The 21,712-nt window shown below is 35.6% G+C and overlaps 1 protein-coding gene across 12 annotated transcripts in view; it reads right to left on the bottom strand.

The window, feature by feature from the left end:
- Window positions 1-21,712, bottom strand: part of Hdac9 (histone deacetylase 9) — a 701,371-nt gene that overhangs the window by 192,252 nt on the left and 487,407 nt on the right. For 6 of the 12 annotated variants that reach the window (XM_047560086.1, XM_047560092.1, XM_047560087.1 and 3 more), the window contains exons 9-10: window positions 10,281-10,412; window positions 3,729-3,844 (exon numbers count right to left, since the gene is read on the bottom strand). In XM_047560086.1, coding sequence (XP_047416042.1) covers window positions 3,729-3,844; window positions 10,281-10,412 — 248 coding nt within the window. The remainder of the gene's footprint in view (window positions 1-3,728; window positions 3,845-10,280; window positions 10,413-21,712) is intronic. The other 6 variants (XM_047560095.1, XM_047560098.1, XM_047560096.1 and 3 more) reach the window with 1 other exon arrangement.

Genomic DNA, 21,712 nt, shown 5'->3' with positions numbered 1-21,712 from the left:
GGTCAGAGCAGATGGAGACTCATTCTCACATGAGGGCTGCTGGCTTGAAGACAAACAAGCTAATGAATTTCTCTACCAGGAGTCGGCACTGATAATAACAAAAATGAACTTGTTCCTAACTTCACAATTTACCACCTGCCTTCTGAACACAGATTCCTTGCAACCAAGTTGTTGGTGCAGGCATTACTACTAGATCAGGAATCTGAGGTTGGTGGAAGTTTGGAGACTTGATCAATGATCATGAGTGGTTGGTTTTGTAGCCAGGTTCATACCCAGCCTCTGAATGCTCCCCTGGTGCTCTATTACACTGTGCTGTTTCCCAAATCTGGACTCTGGATACATTCTTCTTTGATTTCTATCTTCCCTTTATCTAAATTATGAGATGGAAAACTTTGTTTTCAACTGGGGCTCAAGAACTTTAGATGTAGCCTTACATTTATATTTCCTACTCAGCAAAAGGGGGTAGAATCCCAATCATTTACAAGGGCTCTGAAAGAATTGGGTGGCATGCTTTTCTATTTATGGTCATAGAAGAGAAAATTCATTCAAATATATACTATTATACTATCATAAAATAAAAACTTGCCTTTGCTATTTAGCAAAGATAGCAGAAAAAAGTCCATTTTGTAAATGATGAAGTATGCAACTAAGTTCTTGAGTATAAAATGATGTAAATAATTTGTACCACAAAAATATTTCTGTTGCTATGAAATCCTTATCCTATGAATCTTAGAAGACATCTATAAAAACCATACCCAATTCTAAATGATAGTTAATCAAGTATAGCTGAAAATATTTTTCTTTCTCTAGTTTAGGTGGAAGCATTTAGTGTTACAAAGCTAGGATATTAATTCGCTGGCAGTCTGGGTCTGAATTCTGCTGCCTCCTCATCTGTCCAGAATGAATTACCCTACAGATCTCTGTAAATGTAATGCAGCAGAAAACCACATGTTAGCCATCAGGGTTGCATTTTTTGTTCTGGGCCACAGAGAGGCTACCCATCAGTGCATAAAGGTCTGCCCACCTGGCCTTTTGGATCATAGTTCAGGCACACAATTAATTCATTATGAGGTAAGTCACTGCTTGCTTTTGAACTAGTCTTTCCAGCTTTGGAGGTGAATGTCCTGTCACTGACCTGAAGAAATACCTCTACCCTTTTAAACTCCATTAAATCACATTTCCTTCTGTTTTGTTTTGTTTTTCTTTTTTTAATGGTGGGGGGAAAGGAAAGGTTTGTAGTGACAGAATATGTTGAACAATTAGCTGAAAAGCTAAGGCATCTAAACAGATAATTTGTGATAGTAAAGGGTTTAGGAATATAAAACAGATTCAAACAACATAAGCAAACTTCATGAATTTACATGATCTTTTATTTGTAAGTGTGTGTAGTGTGTGTGTTGTGTGTATGAAGGTCATACAATCTTGGAGATTTAATTTAATAGATCATAAAAGGCTTGAAGTAAAGACAGAAATCTATTTCCAATCTTACCACTGTGTATTTCTTGATTGTTCTTATATGCTAAGTATTATATGCACATATATATGTATTTATAATGAAGGAATATATATATCATCTTCTTTAGTAACTATTAGACCATATCTCCCCCACCCTTCCTGGCTTCTGAAAGGTAATCATCCCACTAAATTTTGTGCTCTGTCACCCTCTTGCCATTTTAAAGTAAACTTTTACTACATATTCCCAAACAATATTATGTTGCAAATAAATATAATCCTAATAAAATATAATCACAGTGTAAGTGGTCTTCTGAAACACACTGGACTGATAATACATCTCTAAAAATTACATATGCTACTGAATGTAGCATATAATCACACTAAACAAACCAATAGTCCAATAATCTCACTTGTCTCTGGTCGCAAAATTCATGAAGCATTTATCCCATTGAGCATCATGTCTTTGAAAAGATAATGAAAAAGACATAGAGAGGTGACAGGAAATAGATGAAGGAACTAGAAATGATGTAAATACCGGAACATTACTTTTTAAGTAACAGAAAGATCATCACAAACAAGAACATCTCTCTTTTCTACTTAAGGTTCTTAGAAAATTGACAGAAATTTTTGAGCTCTAGAATGAAGGAGAGTACCTTTTGGGGGACTCACATTTGCCTTTCATAGACACCTGGGAAATTATAAATATGGGATCACTGTAAACCAAACTAACAACTTAAGGTTGTGTGGTCTGGGACATAATATCACACAAGGACCAACTTGTGGTTTCAACTTCTTAATGAGTATATGCCCCTGCTCTGCTCTGAACCAAGCCTGCTGTAGGATGAACCTCTCACCGATGTCACAGAGATATGGGCCTTCTGGATCCCAGCCTAGTGTTGGGGGGGGTCAACTTTTAGATTACCCTCCTTGGCAGCACTAGGCTTTGATTTCTATCTCCTGATTTTGTGAGGCCTGGAAAACCAGAGCTCAAACTCAAGCACACAAATGTCCTTAAAGTAAAAGCAACTTCACTGACTTTTGTCCTTTATTTAACTTCTGGGTTTCTGTATATACTTATATTTTAGTATAATAATTTCATAATGTACAATAGTTTATTATATAGGCATATGTGCGTATTTGTGTATATATGATATATGTGAAATCACAGAGCAACTGACATCTTGGCATAATGTCTGGAAGATATTTCTGTTGGTCAAGGTAACTTTTTAAAATCAACTGGCACATGTAAGGAGACAGTGGAGTAAGTTCTTTTAAAGGCAAACATGTTCTGGTTGAGGTTGGATAATCACATGGCATAAAAGCTATAGATGCAATACAAGATATGAGATTTTAAATACTGCTATCAGACTCAAAGTACCAATGACTCTATATGATAAAAGAAACAAGTCACAGTGATGTATAGGGAGTGATCACACCATCTTTCCTTGAACAAAAGAGTGCACAGTGAAGGAAAAAGCATAATGACAAAAAAAACTTAAAGCTTTCAATGAACAGTGACTTCAAAATAGTGAATTCCACAAGAGAGGCTATTTTCAGACTGCTGACTTTGCTTAGTCTAATGCTGCAACTACAAAAATTCTTGTTGACTCACATTTACTTTCCTCTTGTCTGGTATCATTAATTACAATAAATAAATAATCTTACTTTAATGTAATTTCCTTTAACATGCCTTTATTAAAGAATAGAGTACTTATCTATTTATCTTCATATGCCCATCACCAGGTAAAATGGTTGGCATATAAGTACTTAATAAGGGTTGGTTCAGTGGAGCTCAGTGCCCCTCAACTATAATAAGCACTTTAATTATTGTTACTACTCTTTAAGTCAATTGGATAAAACCCACCTACTTCTTAGTTGTACTTCTGAGAGGTTTGTGTGATGGGTCTACTCCAATCAGAATAACCAATTAACGAGTAGAAATAGCAAAATGTACACTTTTGGGTGGTACATACTGAGGATCACTAAGAAAGTTTCATTTGAGGATTGTATTTCTACACTTCCAAATCCCTCCTGTTATCACTTCCCAAACCCTGCTGGTTATCCAAACATCCCTAACTGCCCCATTCATAAATAAGATCAAGTTTACTCCATCCCAAATGAAACATAAATAATATTTATGTATATCAATTAATAAACGACTTATTTCTCTTATGGGTTTAAAATGTGTGAAATTCCAAAACATCACTTTGTATGAGGAAGCTAATCATGGAATCAGTTTCTAAAAGAACCAAATCAAAAAAAAAAGATCTTACCTCTGCATGAGGAGTAGGGGGCAAAACTGAAGTCTCATTTTCAGTAACGTTTCCAGTTGGTCCGTTGTTTGGTGAACTGGGACCAGACCCTGGAGAACTGCTACTGACTGAGGATTCTGAAAAACATTTTAAAGTATAAATGTATTTATGAGTGACATACCAAGATGAACTTTAGTTACTGTGACATACAGCATGAGGCATGGTTTTACTCTACTCCTAAGTGAAAGGCAGCGATGTTTCACTAAACAAAAGAACTAGGGAAGTTTCTAAAATTTCCATTGCTTCTTCCTCCCTTTGTATTCACTGCAAAAACTACAACATAGTATTCAACAGTTTCTAGAGAAGTAAAGAGATACAGTAAGAATCATAATGAGAGAAAAAAAGTAAAGAAAGGAATCTTGTTTGACTTGCTTTTGTGTTATAAAAAATAAACAGTGATAGAGATGATGAGCTTGCACACAGGATAAAAGCAGGTCATCAACACATGGAACTCAGAGCAGGTCATGTTATATTTGAAAAAACTGCTTAAATGCTAAGTTATAAACTACTCTTCATTGGATATGCTAAAGCTATACCTTATCATACAGCACATGCAAGTTGGAGTTATATAAAGAAAATGCAGTAGTATGTAAAATCACAACACTGCATCGATGACTTTGTACAACATAATTTAACCTTCGGTTTGTACAACTTATTTTCCTGAAGATAAAAGTTGCCTAAATTGAATATGTAAAATGTTAATACCAAAATAACAAGAAATTCCTTTGAACAAAACTTAAGAGAACAACAATACAGACTATTTATTTAACTAATCTCTTTCTTCTTTAGACATAAAATTCATATGCACCTCAATTTATGAAGACACTAATATACTTAATAAGCATCCGATTAAAATATAGTAAGTTCCAAGTCCTAGAAATTTAGCCGGAGGCATCATCTTATTAAGCCTTGGAAAATTTCTTAGTAAGCTCTAATCATTTCCTCATCACCTTTAAAAAAAAATTAAATCTTTTTTACTTTTATTTATTTTCGTGTGGTGCTGAGGGTCGAACCCAGTACCTCATACATGCTAGTCTAGTGCTCTGCATCAAGCTATAAACCCCAGTCCCTCCTCATCACCTTTTTTATTTTTTTATTTTTTTATTTTTTTTATTTTTAAATTTTTTTTATTATTGTAAACAAATGGGATACATGTTGTTTCTCTGTTTGTACATGGCGTAAAGGCATACCATTTGTGTAATCATAAATTTACATAGGGTAATGTTGGTTGATTCATTCTGTTATTTTTTCCCCTTCCCCCCCCACCCCTCCCACCCCTCTTTTCCCTCTATACAGTCCTTCCTTCCTTCATTCTTGCCCCCCTCCCTAACCCTAACTCTAACCCTAACACTAACCCCTCCCACCCCCCATTATGTGTCATCATCCACTTATTAGCGATATCATTCGTCCATTGGTTTTTTGAGATTGGCTTATCTCACTTAGCATGATATTCTCCAGTTTCATCCATTTGCCTGCAAATGCCATAATTTTATCATTCTTTATGGCTGAGTAATATTCCATTGTATATATATACCACATTTTCTTTATCCATTCATCAATTGAAGGACATCTAGGTTGGTTCCACAATCTGGCTATTGTGAACTGAGCAGCTATGAACATTGATGTGGCTGTATCTCTGTAATATGCTGATTTTAAGTCCTTTGGGTATAGGCCAAGGAGTGGGATAGCTGGGTCAAATGGTGGTTCCATTCCAAGTTTTCTACCTCCTCATCACCTTTTACAATTCATTTATTTCAACAATTTTCATTTGCCTCACTCTTACATTGTATAAACTCAACTCTGCACAAATGACCTTGCCTCATACTTTTCAGAGATTGAGGGTTTTGATCTGGTTTCCACTAGCATCTTTTCTTTCTGTCCCCCAGTCTTCTTACCCATTTCAAAGGTGAACTCTTTCTTTTCCTCTCCCTTCTCCAGGGCCAGCACATTGCCCATAATCTCATTCTCTTCCACTGCTTCAGGATTTTGTTTCATCAATGATTTGGCATCTTCAACTCTCCATCTCCAGTGGGACTGTCCTTTACTCAGGCAGCATGCTAATAATTCTTGAGAACCAGTTGCTCTCACAGTGCCCATCTTTTCTCCAAGTCCTAGCAATGTGACTTGCTATTAACTGATCTTCTCTCAAATGTCACCAAATATGAAGGTTTTTGATAAATCTGTCCTCATCGTCCTAATCATTTATACAGAACAGTCTTTCCTTCCATGTTCATTATTCCATCTCACATTTCCTCCTCTTCCACCTATCCCCCAAAATAGTCATTCATCTAAGTTTGTGGCCTTATCCCTTTTCTCTTTCCTTTGTCAGTGTGACTCAATATTGTGACTTTAAATGTCATTTTAGTCTGAACACTCATGAAAATTTTATTCCTTGCCTTCAATGCTTCATAAGCTTCAGCCTGAATTCCTGTGGGATGCTGGATACTTTCAGTCTCCCGTGCCAATGCATTCTAATATTTAGTGTTTCCTGCTTGTCTCCATATCACTACCCTTGGTATCATCCTCACTCTCTTCTTCATTCTAATCAGCTAGTAGGTCCTTTTAATTTGTCCTCCTCTCTGTCTGACTATAATCATCTTTGTGTAAGTCCTCATTATTTTCTCATAAATTGTGGCAAAAAAAATCTCTTCTTATTCCTGAGTGGCTATAGTAGTCTCTCAAAACGTCCTTCTAATCTCTTGACAGAAGGATCTTACTGAGACAACGTTCCCCATGTCTTTCATCTCCAAAAGGGAGCCTATTATCATCTCCTACCATTGCCCTTTCTGCACATTCTGTCACATGAAATCACGTACTCTCTGTAACTACTACTTTCCCATATCATGCCTTTTAATCCTCCTTTCTCCAACTCACTTCACTGCAGGTCGATCCCACTCATAAACTTAAGGTTTGTCACGTACCATCCGTCACCTAGACAACAATATCCATTCAGTATTTTCTTGCCTTCCTTCAAATCAACCAGTTACTTTCAACCTCCTATTATAAATATTCCTCTACTCAGATGTGCATTGCCATTGGTGACAGAATTCTGATCCTGCCAGTTACTTACTATAGCATTTGAACAAGTTATTAGTATTATAAAAATGCTTGAACACATCTTGCTTACTGTCTTTCTTTTTATACTTTTTGCTTACATTTTGATTAAATTGTTCTTTTTCATCTTTGTCTTTTATTTTGTTTTCTTTTAATAAAGAAAGTACAAATTTAAAAAAAAATTCTTATAGCAGTTTCTTTTCCCTAACTTCTCTTTTTTAATTTGTTTTAATTAGTTGTATATGACAGTAGAATGCATTTACACATTTTGATAGATCATACATAAATGGAGTATAATTTCTCATTTTTCTGATTGTACATGTTGTAGGATCACATCAGTCATGCAGTCATATGTGTTCATGTGGTAATAATGTCTGTTTCATTCTACTATAACTTCTAACTCTTATCTTTCCAGTATTAGTATGGTTTCCCATTAAAGTTTTATTACCGTCTCATTTCCATTTCCATATTTTTAAATGTTTTCCCATTTTTTTAAAACTATTCTCTGTCTTACTGATTTTAAATTCTTTTGCTTATATTGTTTTATATGATATTCAAACAACAGTGTTTCCTTATGTAGGAATCACTGCACAAGCATTAGAATTTAAGGCAGCAACTGCTGTACCAAGGGTCTACAGGATCACATTGGATAGGATCTGAAAGGAGATAGCAAGTACTTTCCTAGTAACACTGAGGAAAAATCTTAGAGAAGTTGCAAAATTGAAGAAATGCAGTTCATGAAATGGGGTCATGGAAAAGGGAAGAGGGGCAGAGAAGACCCTGCAGGCACAGGATGTCAGTGCTGAGAATTTTAAAAGAATACGGCCTTGGGGAATCAGAGGGACAGAAAACACTTGAATTTGAAAAAGAAAAATAGCAAGTGATTTCCACACATCAACTATAATGATGAGAGAGGCGGCATGGGTTTAAGAAGAGCATACACTTAAACCCATGCAATTGGGAAGCGAGTAAAGACACAGAGGAAACAGAATGACAGCAATGGCAATTTAACTGCCATTGCACTATGGTGGTTTCTGATAGATGACTGAAAGTATTTATTATTAAGATCCAAATACAACTCATCCAAATGTGATGAAAATTGGCACAGAAATGGGAAGGAGCACAGGTGAAGACAGCTTTGTCTTGGTACTTCAGAGCCTCCAAAGGCATTTAGAGTAAGTGCAGCATGCCAGTTAAAATATCTAGAAAAGCATCCACAAGTGCTGGCTCACAGGCAGAGATGTGTGCTCATAAATGCACAAGTCCTCTTCATATGCACGTTACTTTCTGAAATAATGTATGAAAGGGGGAGTCACTGCCTCACAAAATTAAGAAAATCATCATATTTTAAATATAAAGAAACTCAGATGAAAAAATGACAAGTCAGAGCCCTTATAAATGAGAACTAACTATGATTCAGACAAGCTTAAAGCTAGATTTCATGGTAATTTTTAAGAAAGAAAAAATGTGGAGAGAAGTTGTGAAGAGACTAACAGGAACAGAAAAGAATATGGGTGTAAATATGAGGACATATATTAAGATTGCAATGCAGAAAAAGATAGCAACGTACACACTTTTCTCTTTTCAAGTTTTTCTGTTAGTGGGAATCTATACTCTCCAATTAAAAAACCACCTATCTCCATGTACCTCAGGCAACTGAAATGTTTATTATTCTTTTACATTCATTAAAACTGATTCAGTCTTCAACCTCCCAACCCCACAAAGGATCTCTATTATGAATTTCAAACTTAGAATAAGATTGGTACTAATAAGTGATTACACTGAAAATGGAAAACAAATTCTCATAAAACTCTTATTTATTGTTCATTTTTTAAATATTTTAATCCCTCAAGGAAAATTTTTCCCATTGCAATCACCAGTACTCTTCTTCACATAAGAATGTCAATCTAGAACTGGGCATGGTGATGTACACCTGTAATCCCAGCAACTCAGGAGGCTGAGGCAGGAGAATCTCAAGTTCAAAGCCAGCTTCAGCAAAAGCGAAGCACTAAGCAACTCAGTTGAGACTCTGTCTCTAAATAAAATACAAATAGGGCTGGGGATGTGATTCAGTGGTCAAGTGCCCCTGAGTTCTATCCCCAGTACCTGCACCCTTCACAAAAGAATGTCAATCTACAAGGTTTAATGGGAGATATTTTTTTTTTCTCAAACAGCCTATAATACTTTTAACTTATACTGGTATTCTGTACTTAAATGTACTTTTCCATTTCTACTTCCACATTCTTTCTGTTACCTCCCTGTACTAGACACAATCATGGCCAAAAGAGAGACAGAAAACAAGTAATGTTTTAAAAACACACTAAGGATAAGATTTTAGCTAGGTATAGTTACACATACCTATAATCCCTGCTATTCAAGAGGCTAAAGCAAAGAGGATCACAAGTTTGAGGCCAATCTGGGTAACTTAGGGAGACCATGTCTTGAAATAAAATGAAGTGAACTGGGGGTGTAGCTCAGTGGTAGAGCACTTGGTTAGCATGCCTGAGGCCCTGGGCTTAATTCCCAGTACCAAAACAAAACAAAACAAAACAAACAAACAAAAAATTGACCTTGGAGAACTACTACCAACTGACTACAGTGGCAAAAGCACGATTTTCCTTGAGAACAGAGAAAAATGGTTGCAGATCACCACTTCTTTCTTGAGGCAACTAGAGGAAAAGACCAGGCATAATGCATGGCTCTAAGTAAGTACTCAATAAACAGTAGTCAGTAATATTTTGGCTAGCTTTTTGGTTCTTGAATCCTTAGGTCTTCTCTCATTTCATACCAGGTCCAACTGGGACTAGGGGGTTTGTAAGACATCAGGTTGAATTTCCTAACCTGTTCACCCCACTACTAACCAGGCAGCTAAAAAAATATGAACTCTTCCATTTGAGACTAGTGAAAATGACAGTTTCTTCCCCTTCATAAAAAGCAATATATCCCCCTCCTGCCATAAGTCCCAATTCACTAGTAAACACATAAAGTCATTTATGAGTTCTGTAAATTTGTTGAAAAGTCAAGGTCTTGCTGTTCCACATAGTTTAATTTTCCCAGATGCATTTTGTACAGTCGTGTCTGAGCATGGGGGAAGTGTTCTTCTTGGACCTCCCTCTGCTTATTTCTGATCAGATTTCATTAAAAGTTATAGTCTCCTGGTTGGCATTCCCAAAATGGACTGCCTGTTTTTGAGAAGAATAAGGTGGCTTTGGTATTCCCTGGGCATGCCTTGATTGACACATAGCTCTGTTTTTTCATTCATTTCCTGTTTAACACAGTTGGTGAATGCATAGCAAGGTTTACTGAACTATTTGTGAGTTTTCAATAAAATTTCCTTTCAAGAAATATTTCTCCTCACATTGACTCTTAATATGCACCATGCATATTTATTCTAAACTATTTTTTAAAAATTCCTGCTACCAGCATTTGTTAGTGTATGACTGCCCAATCCTCAATTACCTGTCACCTCAAACATTCGCTTCTTGAATGAAGTGACAACATTTCCATCCTTCCGCCTGAGTAAGGGGCTGCTTCTCCTCTCTGCCACTTTCTGTTTTAACCTGGACCGCACCTTCAAGTTGGGCTCAGAGGCTGGGGATTGAGACAAAGAAAATAGATAAAAATTAAAAAATAAAGAGCCATTTGCTCCTGTGTTTAAAAAAAAAGAGTCTAACTTTTTCCTTGCTCCCTTCTCATTCTCAAATTTAAAAACCCAAGCACGTAAATAAGGCATTGACTCTAAAATAATTAAACAGACAAATATAGTGATCATTTTTATGAAACATGTGAAATGTTTTTCTACTTATCTAAACATGAACATGCAAAGGGAGGAAAAATCAGTTTTCTACTTAGTTTATCTAGCAGAATTGAGATCATTCATGGGAAGTTTAATCACTAATCATGTTTGGGTCAGAGTAAGATTTATTATACTTCATTGTAAGGCCTCTTAATTCTCTCAAGGGTGAAACTCAATAACCACAAAAGCAGTAACTTAATGTGATTTTTGAGACTTTGACCTGACTTCTGGTAATAAGAAGACACCTCTGTAGCATATAATTTATGTCTAATTCTGACTCCTGGAATATTTCTTTGTCAGTAGTTTCTAACCTAAAACCCTGGGAAAACATACTCAGTGAAATAACACCAAACCAGCCAGAGTCACCGTGAATAAACCTTTCTATGTTCTCATTATACCATCGGCTAGAAAGGAAGACTGACCAAGTCTTAGAGGTGAGAGTCTGGAATTAGGTTACCCAAAATACATGCAAATATTATTCATACTTATGCTACTATTTCTTTGGTTACATAATTCTAAATAGTGAAGCTATAGTTATCATTTATTAGTTTTTTTAATAATTCAACTTAGAAGAATGGAAACATTGGGTCTCTGTAATAGAAGTCAATGATGACGGTGATGATAGAAAGGATATTTCTCATGACCACTAATATTGATATCATGTGTTCTACGTTCCAGTACTGTTTTTATCAATATTAACCTCTTTGACCATAAAAAATCCATATGGCACAGATACTGTTTATATCATGATAATATTGGTTAAAAAAAAAATTACATAGGGTGAGTAACTTGCCCAAGGTAACAGAGGTAAAAGTGATCTGTACCCAAGAAGACTGGTCTATTCTTCTAAATACCAAAGATAATGCTCTTCCACCTCTCCTCAAGAATAAACACCATAAAAAATTATAATTTTCCAAAGCACCACTATCTGTTTGCAGCAGATAATGTAATAATGTAGCTAGACTTCTTAATAAGTGAAAAAAAAATATTTATTTCACTTGGTTTCTTAATAAGTGAAAAAAAAAACGAATTTGTATTTTTGCCAGACTAACAAAGGATATCAAAAGGGTATCTTACAATCTCTTCCCTTCTTTCACTTTCAGACTTCAAACATCTATACTTATTTTTCTCTTTGTTCTCTTTTCCCTTATCTGCAGTTTTACATTTGTACTGAAAACTCTTACATTTGCTTTCTTGGAACTGGCTAGGTGAAATAAGAACTTGAAATAAAGATTAAGGTGAAATACAAAAAGGTCAGCAAGTTAAGTATTTTTTATTGTGTGTGTGTGTGTGTGTGTGTGTGTGTTGCATACCTGATTTTTATGCCTGAAAATATTGAAAAGGTAAAAAGTTAGGGGCCTGAAAAATATTGTAAAAGTAGAAAATACAGAGGTGGGGCTGAGAACAAAAATCTCAGTGTGAAAGAGAACTGAAATATGTCTCTTGTACTCAGAGTGATAGAGAGTTAAAATGTCACAGTTCCTTCCAGAATTTCTGGGACTGAAAGCCCACTTTACCTCAGTGCACAAGGCTGAATCTTAATTACTAACACCCAACTTACCCAGCTGTAAAGTAAGAAATGGAACTGAACTGTACTCATTTACTTATTTTTGTTCCCTGTACACATTTAAAATTCCTGTAAAATATCAATCTTGCCTCTGAAAAGCTAGAAGTAAAAAAATAGATTCGTCTGAATCTTAGAAGAAGAATGGGGTTCTGGGAGTCCCTAGATGCTAACTATATTGGCATCCTCTGCGGCTTTGCTTGTTACCTTAGGAGTCAAATCACAGACTCTCAGACATAGACAGAAATTTATGACGAAACCTAATGGATTAAATGCTACTGGTGGTCCAGAGTCAGTTGATTAATCAATTCAAAAGGCAGTGGGTAGAGTAGAAAAGGCAGTGTGTTTTCAGGGAGAAGATGTGGGGTTGACTACAGCACCCCTTCTTAGATACGGGATTTTCAGTGAGACTGCAGTACTTTCTGAGCCTGATTCTTTATCTGTGAAACAAAGACTAACACCTTCCCCACTTCACAATACATGGTCACCCAATCATAACCCAAGAACAACTAAGATCTAGCTGACTGTAAAGAAACAAATGTGAAATTTATTTTATTAGCAGTATTGGTATTGGTTACCCAGCTAGAAATGGCTGAGCCAGGACTGAATCCCAGACCTCCTGATTCTCAGTCCTGTCTTCCTTTTCCTAACACGCTACACCAGCTGGGAACAGTGTCTGCCATCAAGACACAAAGCTGATGACAGCTTGGTAAAACAGCAAATACCATTTAAACATTCTACATAAAGTCTATAATTTCACAAAGCCCTTCAAAAGAAATGATTTTTAAGTTTGGTAGATAGATTTTACTCCCATGTCTATTTGAGGAAGGGCTGAACATAGAGATCTTAAGAAAGTAAACTCCAGAATAGGAGTAAGGACTGTGTTCTAGTCTTGCATCGACCATCTAATAAAAATCACTGACCTTGAGAAATTCATAGTCTCATTGAACATCAGCTCATTCATCCCAATCAGCTAAGATGACACCCATGTAATGCAGTGCTGGAGTTGAAGAGACGTGCATGTCAACATCTACTCCACACATTAGCTATCTGGCTTTGAATAAATTACTTGACATCTTTAAATCCCCACTTCTCATGTTATAATGGGGATAGTTATATCCGGATTTCCCCCATCGGCCAAACAGATTCCATTTCCCTTCTTTCTCCATGCCCATGGTGGCTGGCTCCTGGAGGTGCTCCATTCTACTCCTTTGCTGGAGTGGTTGGATTTCTTCTGAGCTCAACCTACTGGCAGGATAGGTTGGTGGCAAAACAATTAAAAAGGAAGGAGGGAGGAGAGTATCCTGTACTCTGTCAGGTATGGTGCTCATCAATGGCCATAGCCTCCAGTCTTCCCAACTCCACCTCCCTCTGGAGGCCACTGAGTCATGGCTCTAACTCTCTGGCACTCAAGAACAATTTACTCCTCTTATTCCTTTAGTCCTGGGAATAGAAGTGGCTTCCTGCTGCAGCTATTTTCTGGTTCCTCCACATCCTTAAGTAGTTCCTTTAACCCTACTCACTTCATTTTAAGTAGTCCTCCATTAAATTCTATAACCCCTGCCATATAGGCCTGTTTCTACCAGGGCCCTGATTAATACAGTACAATGGAGCTAGCAATCAGAGTAGAATCAAAATGTCCAGTATAGGATAAGTTACCGGGTCTCAGCTAGGCAAGAACTTGCCCACAGGGGCTATCTGGCAATGTTAGGAGACATTTTTGGTCATCAGTATTGGGGAGCTGCCAAATACCCTAAAATGTATAGAATCGTCTCTGCAACAAAGAATTATCTGGACCCAAACGTCAATAGTGCCAAGTCTAAGAAACCCTGGGGTGAGCAATCAGTCAGTGGCAGTTGTTAATAACTCTGCTACTCTGGCATGATTAAAGGAGATAATAACATCTGTCAGAGATACTCAAAGAGTACCCAAAAAAGGGTAAGGAAAAATGATTAGAAACTGGGGAGTGCTATATATAGCTTGAAAATACTAAGTATTTCCATAAATTTTACCCTTGGAAACAGATAAAAAATGTTTTTAGTACTTCTACTACTTCTATTTTAAACCTTTTATTGACAGTTAATAAGTGTGCATCTTTATGGCACATAGTATGATGTTTTACTACCTTTATACACTGTGAATTGATCAACTCAGGATACTTAAGTAATTCTTGTCTAAAAAAATTATAATTTCTTTGTGATGAGAACATTCAAAATCCTCTCTGCTAGTTACTGTCTTACACAGTACAATATTGTTAACCACAATCACACTCTGTGTAATAGAACACCAACACATACTCCTCCTACCTGGCTGGGACTTTGTGTCCATTCAGAAACCCCCTTCTTCCTCTGGCCCTCCTTCCTCAGCCTCTGATAACCACTATGTTGTTGTCTAGTTCTATGAGTTCAGATATTTCAGACTCCTTATATAAGTGAAATCATGTGAATACCATTAGTATTTCTATTTTAATATTTCTAGTCACCATCTCTATTGGTAGGTGGAGACACAAAAAAGTCATAATTTTCAACTGTAGATGGGATAATATATGAGACATTGTGATTTTTTCATCTTCATAAATTGAAGGTATAACTTTCTAAAAACTAGGACTCATTTACGTGTAAGTGCAATCTAAACCTGTTTTTGCAAAATATAAAATACATGACTTCTGTAAGGAAGAGGCCCTTCTCCAATGGTTTGAGGAAAAGCTTCTGCCTGGATTTCAATACTGGTTTTGAGTCACCAGGGCTATCTCAGGGGTGAGAGTGAATAATGGGATGATAGCTAACCATATCACATAGTCCTTGCAATGCTTTATAAACTCATTCCTAAAAGTTTCAGAAGCCCATACACCAAAGCTCAGCATGATATGTACCCAAGCAATAGAATTAATGACTTAGTGTGCTGACTCAGTTTGGAGTTAGAGTTAGTTCTATTTTTAATGCTCTGGTCTCCCCAGAGGCTAAAGACTTCCATGCTAGCAACTTATTAAAGGGGATGCAAACCCTTAGAGTCCAGAAAGAGATCACTAGCTAGGGAGAAGTTATGTTTGTATGTGAATGCATTTTAAGGCTACTTGCACTAATTGTCTTTCTATTTTTACCCCCACCCATAACCCTCTATATCTCAATTAATCACAGAAACAGAACACTTCTTAGTTTGCATATCCAATTGAATGCCTTTGTCTGATGGAATGATAAACTTGTATAAAGATATTATGCATGAGACCCTGGTTTGTAAAAAAAAAAAAAAAAAAAAAAGATCAAGTGAAAACAATCAGTATTAAAATAGAAAACCTAAAACTTTTTTTCGTCTCAAAACAAAAAAAACTGAACAAAAGGCAACAAAATATTTCAAGAATGTTGCATGAGCTAAAGGTATTTCAAATCTTTGTTCTCATACTGAACTGCATAGTGCAGAACAAACTTAGGGTATGAGAACAAAAATTGGATAGTGAGTTAGCCAATAGACACACAGGTTAAAAAATCAGGATTCCAAGGCAGAGTACATGACAAAGCCCAGACTTGTCACATCACTAGGAGATTGTGTGTGTGACAATATACATGAGAGTAGGGTATCATGACTTGTACATGTAAACACATATACAGACACACAAACACCCTTTTGTAGAAGTAAGTATGCAGGCCTCTGACACAATCACACCAGAGACCAATTCTGATGGTAATTCTTTTATGGACTAAAAGTAACACTGGGTGAATTGATTAACTTGTGAAATATTTTATCATCTATATAAGAGGACTGACATTGCTTATCATACATCTTGGTGAAGGATTAAAGAGGTAGATAAAGTTTAGCTCAACTGATTCACAAAAAAAAGTTGACAATAGATTGATGTTGAATAAATGCATGCATGCTTCATGCAGTCCACATATAAGACAGAGGAACCTAAATTAAAACAAAATAATTAAAATAAAATATAATTAGAGGGATAGATGGCTATGATTGGAAGACTCCTGAGCCTAGTGCAATGTTATCTTTAAAAACAATGAAATAGCAATAATCCTTTTCTGAACTTTTACTTGGTATATTTAAAATACTTTTTTATTATTAATTGATTTTACATATTTCCCTCACTTTTTGAATTGACCTATTTATAAATTCTACTCTATTAATTCTTTGTCTTAAATATATCACAACACATTAATGTACTATCTGGACATTATTTCTGTTCACTTTTAATCCTAGGTTATGACTATTTTTGACATCAATAATTTAGACAAAAATGTTGATACTACATATCACAGTATGTGGAAAATCTCCATTCTCATTGGAAATAATCATAAGAGAAAAAGAAGAACTTGTCACTGAGATAATATTATTACTTATGTTAATACTATTTAAAACATAAAATCTCATATTAAGAAAGATGATCATTAATCAAGATTAAGCCCTGGATTAATGTTTCTTTACACTAAAGAATGTTTACAATATTCAACAATTTCACCTTCTATGAGCAATTAGTTCTAAAGGGTGCTAAATCGAGGTCCAGCCTCCACTGTCAGTCTCAGATCCCTTTAGTGGCATTGTTTATTCTTTCTGAATGTATTGGAATCTGTCACCTTATCCGCATAGGCTCTTTCTCTCCAGGGTTTCTCCTGCTGTCTCCCACTCAAAGGGCTGCCTTAAAAGCTGACATGTCAAACATTCTATCAGTTGGAACCAAATGTGAAATATATCACTCTCTGTCCCTTATGATGATTGGGCCTCCTGGAATAGGTTCTGTCCCAGTCTCTCCTCTCACCTAAGCTAGACATGCAGGAATCCATGTCCCACATGAGCTGCTGAATTGAATACCCATTATAATTAGGAAAGACACTTTGGGGATACAGTAAGTCCTCTAATCTAGTTGATCAAAAGACAGGTTATTCTAATGACAAGTTACATAATTAGATAAATGCTGTGTATTTTTAAAAGTAGAGTTCAGTATAATGCAATAAATGTATCACAACTTATGCCTTTTTTTGGCTTGGGTTATATGAATCTTTAATGTTGTGTGTCAGATTTTATATATTTTAATATTAAGGAGCAAAATTTCTAATCTATTTTTAATTATAACCATTTAACAATATGAAATTCATAAATAAAAGTCTTAAAATCACTTTGGGGAAATTTTGGCTTCTAATAACTAGTCATATTTATAGTAATATATGAATGCAATTTACTAAAGAATTCTTCAATTGAAAAATACTACTGCAAACATCTTTCCATTTTCTTACTGCAAGCACACAAATTTTTATTTGGTAAAAATCTAAAAACAAAAAACACCGTTATCCTTTTTTAAAAAATGATTTTGGTAAACGTTACTCATATTACACAATTTATAGTGAAATCTTCTGAAAAGTGTTTATTTTGTAATGATGTTTATTATTTTTTTCTGATTATCTATGCCATACATGATTGAGATGGTTAAGAATGGGACAACTGAGGACAACTTTCAGAACATTTCCTTTGTGTTTTATTATAAAGGAAATTGAAAATGTGGTTATATGTCTCTTCCCACACAAGTATGTATTCTTAAAATAATACATGGATATACTCCACCTTATTTGTGCATGGTTACATATAAATATATTTTATAAGCATGTGATAATGGCAGGTATTTAGTCGACCTATTTGTTTTACTTTGAAAGACAGCACAGTGACACACATCATTGTGAATTTCTGTGGTCATTTGTAAATATTTCCTTCCAAGAGTATAAAATGAATTTAATTCTTAGGTTACTCACATATCAGAACAACAATGCTGAACAATGACATCCTCCTAATGACTAGAAAAAAATATACCAACAGGCACACATGGGAAAGAGTATTCCCAAGTTATTGGAAACAACTCAGAACAGCAAGGGAAGCTAGAGTGGGGACCTGGGTAATGACCCAGGTCATGGGCATGACCCCAAGAGGATTGCCAGCTCCGGGTGGGCATTTCCCTGTACCATCCAGGATACCAGAACAGGGATCTCTGGAACTCAAAGTCACGACAGGACACTCAGATGCCTCAACCTAACAGCAGTGTTATGTGCTGAACAGTTTCCTGGTGCTCAGTTGGCTCTTGGTAAAACCACTTAGTGAGTGAATGAATTAATGCACAAAGTTCTAGTCAGTATTGCCTTTTTAAAAACCTGAGACAAGGAGTGAATAACAAATTTCTTCAATTTTTTTTGGACATTCTGAATATAACTTATCATTTTTAACAGATAAAGATACTTTAATCAAGCAATGTGATTCTGGACAGAATCAAATTATAAGATGTAAAATATTTGTTTTTATAGTTAAAATGTTCTGTTGACTTGATTTTATTGTTTAATTAAATTCAAAAACAGCTACGGAATAATAATATTGAGAAACAAGGCTTCAAGTTTCATAAAGAATCAAAGTATATTTAGTTATAGTCCATTGTTTTTCCTAAATCAATGCAATGCCTATTATACAGCATAAACCCATTAGCTATTTACAGAAAGGAGGAGTCAAAGGATGGGGAAAAGGGTGTGTGAAATTCTGAGTCCACTACCTCAAAGATGAGGTGAAGAGCTTTGCTGCTAATGCCTAGCGAGAGTGAACATCAGCCTATCTATGATCAATGCCTCGTGGTAAGTATAAGCAGAGTGTTGTGGCTGTAAGGCAGAGTTTTATTTGCTTTAAAGGCAGATGCCCCAGGCCTGAGTGAGATGCTGATAGATAACAGTGGGAGGGAAGTACAACCCTATGCAGAGGGAACAACCATATCCCACATTCTAGGGAGGATGTCCACCATTTTGACAAATGAGGACTAGATATGGTGCTGGGGAAAGGAATACCAAATGAAAAATGAAAAGTTGAAAATGGAAATATATATACTTAATATATGTCTTTAAATTCCCTCTTTTTGACTCTTTTCTCTCAGTATTTAGACATGCTTAAACTTTTCACATTCAAATAAATACAGATCTTATTTGCTATTTTCTGCATTTTAACTTTAATTCACAGTCAACCTTTATTTTTTAAGTAGCTTTACACTTGCCACCATTACTTCTTTAACCTCAAGACACTGCAATGTGTTTTGAATCCTCACTGCATCACTGAAATTACTCTACTATAGACAGTGCTCAGACCGTGAACATCAATGGAATTTTGTCTATTCTCAGTACCTAACAACTATATAGGTTCATGGTGGCTGTCAATAAAATGCTCTTAAAAGAATGAATGCATGCTTATAAATGTATCCAAGCATGAAAGGAAACATACATTAAAAGGCTGAATTTCAAATGTTGAGAAGAGAAGTAGCTGAACTTCTTCTTCTTTAGTGTCTAAGAATTTCTTGATGCTGAATGTTATGGCAAGAGGTCTTATAGATCAGATGTGGAATGCAGAAGGAATTTCATTTTTCTGGCAAGCATCACACATACCATGCTTTGGAGTCAAGGAAATCCATATCCCACACAGCTTTAAATGCCTTCATATGCTAATTTTTTATGCTTTAATTTTTCAAATACAAAGTTAATTTTTTAAATTTTCCCTTATAACACACACACTATTTTAAATAAAATGTTAGAAAAAAACATTCCTCTTTGTGGATGTAAACTCCTATTTTAGTCTGTATATTTATTTCTACATGAGAAAGTTAATGAGTGCCTATTATGAGCTCTTTGAAGATGCTGGGGATACAATACCAAATAAGCTATATTATCCTCAAGGTTTCTCAAGCAAGTAGAGAATTTTACTTTTACTATAGAAATACATGTACAGAAATATGGCCAGGAATATTTGGGCATATATACTTGTCATAAAGAACATAATGAATATTGGAGATGAAGATACCAAGTAAAGCTTATCAGATGCATAGCATGTGTCAGCTGAGCATTTAGAACCCCATGTGGCTCCCATGTTTCTAGAGCAGGTCACCATGTAGAAGTCTCTCTAGGGAATCACATTGTTCAGCTTAGTTCAGGTGGCTTTCCAGTCAATCTTTTCATATTCATGACTGTGAATTATCCAAGGAAACCCATTAGCAAGAGCAAGGAACATTTGGAAAATTGGGTGTTAATAGATTGTGTGAGTGCAAAACAGAAATATTTGTCTATGAACTTCCAGTTTAGTAGTCCTAGGGTCTTTATAAGGTGGATGGAGAGGCAAGAGAGAAGGTTAGGGAGGTGGGAGAGAGGTTGTGCTTGCCATGGAAGAGCTTCAGTCTTGTATGTTACAGAACAGACAGTAAATGGATTTTCAATAAGAGAGTAGGAAGACTAGATTTAAATTTTAAAAGATAAAGGGTTTAATGGAGAAATGAATATGAAACCAGAGAAAGGTCAATAACTGGGGATCAAATGGGGATTAAAATAAATGGGAATGAATTAAAACAGTTCTAATGAGAAAGAGGAGGCTTCAGTGCAAGCCAATAATAGAGCTAATATCTGATAAGATGGAAGAGAACTAGGAACCCCATGTGGCTCCCATGTTTCTAGAGCAGGGCACCATGTAGAAGTCTCTCTAGGGAATCACATTGTTCAGCTTAGTTCAGGTGGCTTTCCAGTCAATCTTTTCATATTCATGTATTTTTAACAATCCACTTCTTGCTACTTAGAATGCTCACTCTGTTTGACTCTTCAAATCCCCTCCCATATTAGGTGCCCTGCATCAGCAGTACCAGTGATGAAAGAACAGCACTGACTTCCCACTAATAGCTGTCTGTCCATCTGCCCAGATTGCCACCTCATCTCTTGCTCTTTTCCTGTTTTGAAAACTTCGAAGTCATTAGGGCATTTATTATTATTTAGTTTCCTTTGTAAGTTTTGACTTTATAAGATTTGTGGTTTGGGAATGTTTTTAGTAATTCAGTTCTGCCCGAATGGAATCTGTAGCTTTATTATATGATAAATCATGACTTTTCCTTTTAGTGTGTATTTATAAGGAAACACTGTCATCTCTTTCAGACTACATAAAAGGCAAAACTTCACCTCTGGATTTATTCGAGTCTCCCAGAACCCTTTTCTAGAGACTTTTTGTCAAACATCTTCTATGTAGTCTACTTTCTCTAGATGATTATTGGGATGAAGAAACTTCAAAAGTATTTCAAATAAAATGGTAAACAGGTAGTATGCCCAAGTATGCTGTAGAAAATGTCATCATAATGAAAACTCTAAGCAGTTGGGGTAGGAAGAATATTTCACTCCAAAGATGTCCATGTTCTACTTCTGATAACTTGTGATCCAACTGTTTCCCTGCCCCTGCATCACAGACACTAAAGACCCTCATATAAAATGACATAATATTTGAATGTAACCTATGTATATCCTTCCATACACTTCAAATCATCTTTAGATTACTTATAATAACAGATACAATGTAAATGTGATGTAAATACTTGTTATACTGTATACTGTTTAGGGAATAATGTAAATAATATATAAATATAAGTAATACATAATGTAAATAATAATGCAAATGTTATGTTATATAATAAATAATATATAATGTAATAAATAATGCAAATGCAATGTAAATACTTGTGTAATGTTTAGGGAATGATGACAAAGGGAA

This window comes from Sciurus carolinensis, chromosome 8, assembly GCF_902686445.1.
Source record: "Sciurus carolinensis chromosome 8, mSciCar1.2, whole genome shotgun sequence".
Classification (NCBI taxonomy): Eukaryota; Metazoa; Chordata; class Mammalia; order Rodentia; family Sciuridae; genus Sciurus; species Sciurus carolinensis.
Note: the sequence above shows the minus strand (reverse complement) of the source record. Positions and strands in the feature narration are given on the sequence as shown.